This window comes from Numenius arquata, chromosome 27 (assembly GCF_964106895.1).
Source record: "Numenius arquata chromosome 27, bNumArq3.hap1.1, whole genome shotgun sequence".
Classification (NCBI taxonomy): Eukaryota; Metazoa; Chordata; class Aves; order Charadriiformes; family Scolopacidae; genus Numenius; species Numenius arquata.
The window spans coordinates 1,322,351-1,329,571 of NC_133602.1; the positions used below are offsets into that span (position 1 = coordinate 1,322,351).

General features: G+C 42.2%; 1 protein-coding gene across 1 annotated transcript; it reads right to left on the reverse strand.

Annotated features, from left to right (window-relative positions):
* Positions 1–2,566: 2,566 nt before the first annotated feature.
* On the reverse strand, positions 2,567–3,007 carry LOC141475937 (scale keratin-like). The gene has a single exon (XM_074164513.1). It carries the CDS (start codon positions 3,005–3,007, stop codon positions 2,567–2,569), a length of 441 nt encoding a protein of 146 aa, XP_074020614.1.
* Between the last annotated feature and the right edge of the window lie 4,214 nt (positions 3,008–7,221).

Here is a 7,221-nt window from a genome sequence, read left to right on the forward strand (position 1 = left end):
CAGAAATATCTTAAGTTTGGTATAACCAACAAATGAGTTGGGACGGTTTCATGGCTAAAGTGGTCTGAGTCTCCACTGCTCTTCTCCAAGACCAGGGAGCCGTACCCTTTCAGCCCCTCTTGAATTTCTCCTCTTAACTTCTACTTTCAGTTTCTGCCTCAGTGCTTCTCCTGTCACCTCTCCATATTGCCTGCGGGAAAACCTGTAACAAAGCTTCTCAAAATGGTTCCTTTTTGTTCAAATTAACAGCTAAGACTCAGGAAGCAAACAAATAATCAACCATACCTGAATGTATCCCTGGCTGGAGAACAGTTTCATACTTGTTGCAGACTCTGAAAATGTATTCTTTTCCTCATTAAAAGTTTATTGCATCAAAGTTGCCATGTTCTGGTGTTCTTTTCACATGTTTTTACCCTGGTTATTTGTTTTAGGAGAAGTCTAATCCATGCAGCTGCCAATAACAGTCTGAACTATGTAGATGAAAGTCCTGCCTCAAAAAAATCAGGGCTTTCAAAGGGACAAAAGCAGCGTGAAGCCCTCAGTGCAGAAGGAACTACTGTCCTGCCCGCCCCATTTTTTAGGGAAAGATTCTTGACATTTTTGGGGAATTTGGCTTCTTGGTTGTACATCCACCAGTTACAAATTAGTAGTGGTAGAGAAATGAAACAGTAAATTACTAATTTTAAACTCCTTCCTAAAAACATCAGGCTTCAGTAAGTATTTCTTCCAGGTAAGGCTCTAATTCATCTCCTTGAACTTCAGGTTCTCCCTCAAATACTTAAATTGTGTCCTCAGTAATAGTCTTTGCAGAAAGTCGAACTAGTTTTCTGTCAAATATTGAAAGAAAGTTTTCTGGACCATACAATGGAACTTTTAAATCTGAAGCTTGGGTAATGGTCTTACTGTATAATCATAGAATCATCTAGGTTGGAAGGGACCTTCAAGATCATCTAGTCCAACCATCAACCTAACTCTGACAAAAAAAAAAAAAAAGGAAAAACAAAAAACCCAACCAAAAACAAAAAACAAATAAACAAACACAAAAGAAAAACCCCAAAACATCACTAAACCACGTTCCCCAGCACTATGTCAACCTGTCTTTGGAACACCTCCAGGGATGGTGCCTCAACCACTTCCCTGGGCAGCCCATTCCAATGCTTGATAACCCTTTCAGTGTAAAAATTCTTCCTAACCTGAACCTCCCCTGGCACAACTTGAGGCCGTTTCCTCTAGTCCTGTTACCTGTGACTTGGGAGAAGTGACCGACCCCCACCTCTCTATACCCTCCCTTCAGGTAGTTGTAGAGAGCGATAAGGTCCCCCCTCAGCCTGCTTTTCTCTAGGCTGAATAAGCCCAGCTCCCTCAGCCTCTCCTCATAAGACTTGTGCTTCAGACCCCTCACCAGCTTCGTTGCCCTTCATGAAATCTAAGGTGTTGGATGGTTTTTTTGACAGAAAACTCCATACAGCTGCCTATGGGCTGATCCATCTGTGCCAGCAAGAACAGCTGGAACTGACAGAGCAGAGTTATGGTGCCTGGAAAGCTTAAAAGGTAGAAAAAGTCACAATCCTATACACACATCCTGAACACCGTTGTGCTTCCCAACTCTTGCACGGGAAATTCTCACAACAGAACCCCCCATTTTCAGCAGTTCTAACTTTCAGCCTCTTCCTTCATATTCCTCATCTAAAAGGTCCATTACATAGAGTCTACCCACCTCTGAGGCGCTCTTTTCCTTCTTGCAGGTCCTCCAACCCTCTCCCTCTCAGCAGCTCCATCCCAATACCCTTCACCACTCTCTCCCCACCTCCCTAAATCCCTTCCAGCTCAGGACCATCCTTCCCACCTGGGGGCGTCATCTGCCATCCTTTGCCTCATTATCTGCTCTGAATCCAAACTCAACTGAGCCACCAGCTCTGCTTTTGCTATGATCATCAAAGACCTTCAACTGGCTCATTACGAAATGGAGGTTTAGCCTGTTTTCTTTCTAAACATGATGTTATTACTGTTGTAACCAGCTGGGGAGGGGAGAGTCCTGCTCCCAAATGTGTGCACTGATTTCACTGCCATTTCAGCTGTGTGTTTGAAGTCCAAGCCTCATCCTATGTAAGGGTGATATTTTTCCCCATCTATAGTGAGGAAAATTGTATATCCATAGCAGAAGAAATTCAGACTGGGAGTTGAGTTGTTAGATGCAGAGTAGAGTCACTTTAATGAGAAATAGACATTTACAGAAAAACATTGTAGAATATCAAGAATATGCATCAGCGTGCAGCCAAGTCTTTCCATAATCATTCTTCTTCAGTTGGACAGTGAAATGCCGTTTTATAAGAAATTAAATTATTTGTTTTACCCTACCCATTATACACACAGATGGAAAAAAAGCCCAAAAGACCACAAGTAAAGGCTGAAGAAATTAAGGATGTGCTATGTGCTCCCAGCTCCACTGCAGTGGGGTGGCAGTGACCAGGACTTCACAACATCTCCTTTGGGACCACAGCTGTGGACCAAGATCATATCTTGCAGTTGCCGGTTATTCCTTACTCAGGGGATGTTTCTGTAGGACTTAGCAGGGCCCACAGCTCCCACGGCTGTACCTGTTGGACCAGTAGGAGAAAGGGCTGCAATTGCTAGAGCCATAGCCTCTACCGTAGCCATACAGACCCCTGTAACCCAGGGAGCCGCCATAGCCCCACAGACCCCCATAGCCCAGGGAGGAGCCGTAGCCCCCATAGCCCCACAGGCCCCCGTAGCCCCCGTAGCCGTAGCCCCCATAGCCATAACCCCCATAGCCCCCAAGGACGGGGGCTCCAGAGGATCCCACAACGGAATCCTGGGGGAAAGAGCTGAGGATGGGGCCGGGGAAGGTGACGACGACGGGAGGTGGCTGGATGATGGTGGTGGAGTCAGGGCACTGGCGGACGCAGGGCTCATTGCAGCTGTCAGCGATGGGCTGGGGGCGGTAGACGCCGCAGGCGGTGGGGGAGCACAGGTCGTAACAAGCCATCTCGCAGGGATGGAGGTGAGCTGCAACACACACCAATGGTTAGAAGTAGAAGACAAAGATTTCAAAATTCAAGAGTTTATATTAAAATAATGAGTCTAGTACAGGATTTTGAGTAAATAAGCTGAATTCCCATTTTCCAATCATAATCCTCATTTTTCAAAAAGCAGATTTTTGAAAATTCTCTAAAATGTCTATACACCCAAAAGCATGTTGTCCCTCACAAATAATCTGCAAAGAACTTAGATATATTTTTACAAGTTAAACTGAAAACTGAGAAGCAAAACCAGAGAGAGCAAAGTGATTTTGTCCAAGGGCATTTGATGAGTCAATAGGAAAACTTGGATTTGGGTTCAGCAGGTTTTTATGAGATGTAGTTTATATATAATTTAATTACAGTAGCTTCTTCTTCCCACTCACACTAATTTTGCTGAGAGTTGTAGGAACAACAGATTATAGGATTGTCACTGCCACTCAGAAAGGCATTTGACAAGACAATAAATGACAGATGGTGGTGTTATTATCCCAATTCCCACCTCTGCAACCACTGTATGGATACAGCCTGGACAATTTCAATATACATAACATTTTAGTCCAAAATGTCTTTCAAAAAACTCATTTCAAATTATTAGTCCCAGGACAAACCAGTACTCCTTGGTAAACCCAAGAATTCAGGCTACATTCTCCTCCCTAAATTTAGTTATTTTCTCCAAGGGTGATTTTACCCTTCCTCACTCACTATGTCCTGTAAATCCTTAGCAGGGTTCTGAGGAGGAATAAAATAAAGCAAGAAAGAAAAGGACAGCCCGAAGCTTTGCTCTACCAGGACAAGACACAGAGCTTTCTCAGGTGCATCGCTCGTTCATCTCAGGCTGCATGAATGGCTTCAGTGGTGATGCCCTTACTAAATGTTGAACCTCATATGCAAATTTTGGAATAGGCTAAATGCATTGAAGTAAGTGTCACAGAATCACAGAATATCTCAAGTTGGAAGGGACACATAAGGACCATTGAATCCAACTCCTTGCTCCTCTCAGGACTACCTAAAACAAGACGAGATGACTAAGAACATCATCCAGCCACTCCAGGGTCCAGTGTTTCCAACACTGAGAACTCCGGAGGGATCCCCACATCAAATAGGTGCATCTGCCACCCCAGAGCCAGCATGAGCATCTCTGTCCCAAGGCAGTACAGATACACTCAAAAGTATGGATAGTGGACATCAACCAAGTCATCAACCAAGTGGACATCAATCAAGTTTAAACTAGCACTAAAGAGAGACATTGATAGCAATAGAGAAGAATCAGACTTACCCAAGTCTCCAAGAAGCCAAGGGAAGTGTTTGGAAGAGCTATGGGAGAGAAGAGCTTTTATATCAGAGCAGCTGGAGGTACAAGATCAACACTGGCTGCCAGCCCCGATTTCAAACACGTGTAAAACGTCAAGATGATGAAATCACTGTGTTCATTATTGGAGTTTATGAGTCCTTTCAAATTTGTTTGTAGTAAGTACCTAAACATTACTTTAGATTATAGAGAATTCTTTCATCTTGTGACGACTTGGGGAAAATAAATACCTGGCGTTATTCCAGCCACTTCCTTGAAATTACAACAGAAATTACTAAACCAGCTCCTCTTGTATTAACACCTGGAGAGCGTCTCATGGTTTTATCAGAATTATATACTACTGTCATGGACAGGATTTTTGTTTAAGTCCATAAAATTCACGTTACAACCTGCCAGGATGGAAGTTAAAGACTATCAACAGGATATGCAGGAATGTTGGAGGGTGGTTTCTGCATGTTTTAGCTTCCTCACCTACAGTTGGGGGACACAACACCCTTGATGATGTTTTCCAGCAGTATTTGACACTGGCTGTAATGGGGACAATTCAGCTCAAAAGAGCAGTAGCAACTCCAGGGACCTTCAGACTCTAAATAGAGCTTATGGGGAAATTGAAATTTAACCTTGAGCAGAAAAAAATGGTGAAAACCTTAATTTTGGAGTGTTGGGAACTCTTTTGAGGCAGATATGAAATGAGTTAGTTTCTCCATCCATCAGTCACTCAAACAGTATTTTTATATATTCTCTTACAAAAATGTGGAGGGCTAAATCTGAAGAATTTCACGGAGAGGAAAGGAAGCCTTTATCTTCCTGAGGGCTGCTTTTGTCTTTTAAGAGAGAAACAAGGAATGAGTTTCTGACATTAACTAAAGCTACAAAGGGATCGGAGACCCCAAAGAGATGTTTTCCAGATATCATTGGTTTGATGTTGTCAGTACCAAGGATGGTATTTAAGAATGTTTAATCGACCTGAGGAAATCTAAGCTTTTTCAGTACAAATGGATCCTCTGGTGCAAAAATTGTAGTGTAACAAACAGAAGCACTTTGAATCTCAGGCTTTGAGTCCCAGGAATTCATGACCTCCTGCAACACACTATTGTTGCTGCAAGCCATAAGTCCAGAACTGGACTGAGCTGGAAGTTTCTGCAAACAGGCAACAATTATGAATATGGAACACACCACGCAAAACAAAGGCTGGTTCTTCCCTTGTTTACAGATGTGTTATTTTAATATTGCAGACTCTATGCCATACATTATCTCTAAATTATGAGATGGGTTTCTCAGCCTTTGAGGTGGTTAGAAGTTTTTTTGGACAATAGTATTTTCAAGCTTCCAGGGAACAAGTCTTTTCAAATGCCGCAAACTATCCACTAATGGTTTGAGAACGCATTCTTACAATTAGATTAAAGGTATGTGCCTGGATGTAGGTGCCTAGCAATTATGGAATGACATCACATTCAAATATGTAAGTCAAGGTATTTGCGTCCTTGGTATAATCAGCTCATGGCTGAATACTGCGGATTTGTGCATCTTCAGGATTTTTTTGATGAAGTATACACTTTTAAATAAAATATTGCATTTCATAAGCTGTATAATTGGTGTATCTTTATCATTCTCAGTTGCACATCAGACCACAGAAACAGAGGATTTGATTAGTTTCTTGAGATGTTACAATTCTACCAGTGATCAGCCTTTATTCATGTAAATGATTTTTCTGTCTCTATCGTGGGGTATCTCCAGATAACTTTAGCAAGCTCCCACCAGTCACATTTCACTTAATTTCCTTCCTCACTAGTCTTCAATTTTACTGATCTGAAGACGGAACTAAAGATGGATCCCTAAAGGGTTCATATCAGGAGACAGAAGACTGAAAAATGTGGGTGACAAATGCCTGACAAAGAAAGTACTTTGCGATATTGAGAACAGAAAAGGAAATACCAGTTTGCCTCTAGATTCCAAATTGGGTTGAAATACAGTGAGAGAGACCCGTTAGAAAAATCTGAGTGGTTTAAAAGGCTGTTCTATCTCTGCTTTGTACTTAAAATAGTCCAAAGGACTTGACAGTGTTTGAGAAAGGAACATGAAGGGTAATCCACAGCTGGATGCACAACAAAGAGAGCAAGAAGTGTTTCCCCAAGTCATTCATTCATTAGATGAGGCCAGAATTGTGTTCAGGAGCAAAAACCAAACAAGAGAAAACCATTTAAGGACCAGAGGATGTTTTCTGTGCCTTCCTTTGGCTGCAGTATTGGTCTTACATTAAGTAGCTGAGGGTGCAAATGATAAAGATAAAAATGACGACCACCAAGTTGCTCTAATGAACCCCATTTTATCTCCAGGTGTCTTACAGCCTGGATTTAATGGAAAAAATCTGTGCGCATCAAGTGACCGCAGCCACGCAGTGAGCAGCCGGGTTTTGCCGTTAATAATGGAGAAGCTGAGGAAGAGTGTTAATATAATTCTTGTTGTAACGCCAAGGATGTAAATGGAATGATAACAGGAATGAATATGACAGGTAACCATTTGAGATGAAAGAGGCTTCTGTGATGAAATCCACCGATCATCTTTCACGAGACTTCGAACCAACAAATAAACAAATAGTCAGCAAAACTTTGAGGACCTACGTGTCATATTAGTGTTGGGTTTGCCCCAATTATGCACATGCACAAATTGCACCTTAGGTGATTCCCATGATCTATGGAATTGTATAAAAGCTCTCCCAACTCAGGGCTCTTCACTCCACTTCACTCCACTTTGCTTGCTTTATTCACCTCTGTGAACAGGGTAAGTATCACTCTACGTGATCTCTTTCCTAAACTTTGAGTATCTCTGTTCTGCCAGTTTTAACTAAGGTTGGAATAATCCACAAGTATT

Bases quoted from the DNA above. Each gene is read 5' to 3' on its own strand.
- LOC141475937 (XM_074164513.1), bottom strand. From the start codon at position 3,007: ATGGCTTGTTACGACCTGTGCTCCCCCACCGCCTGCGGCGTCTACCGC.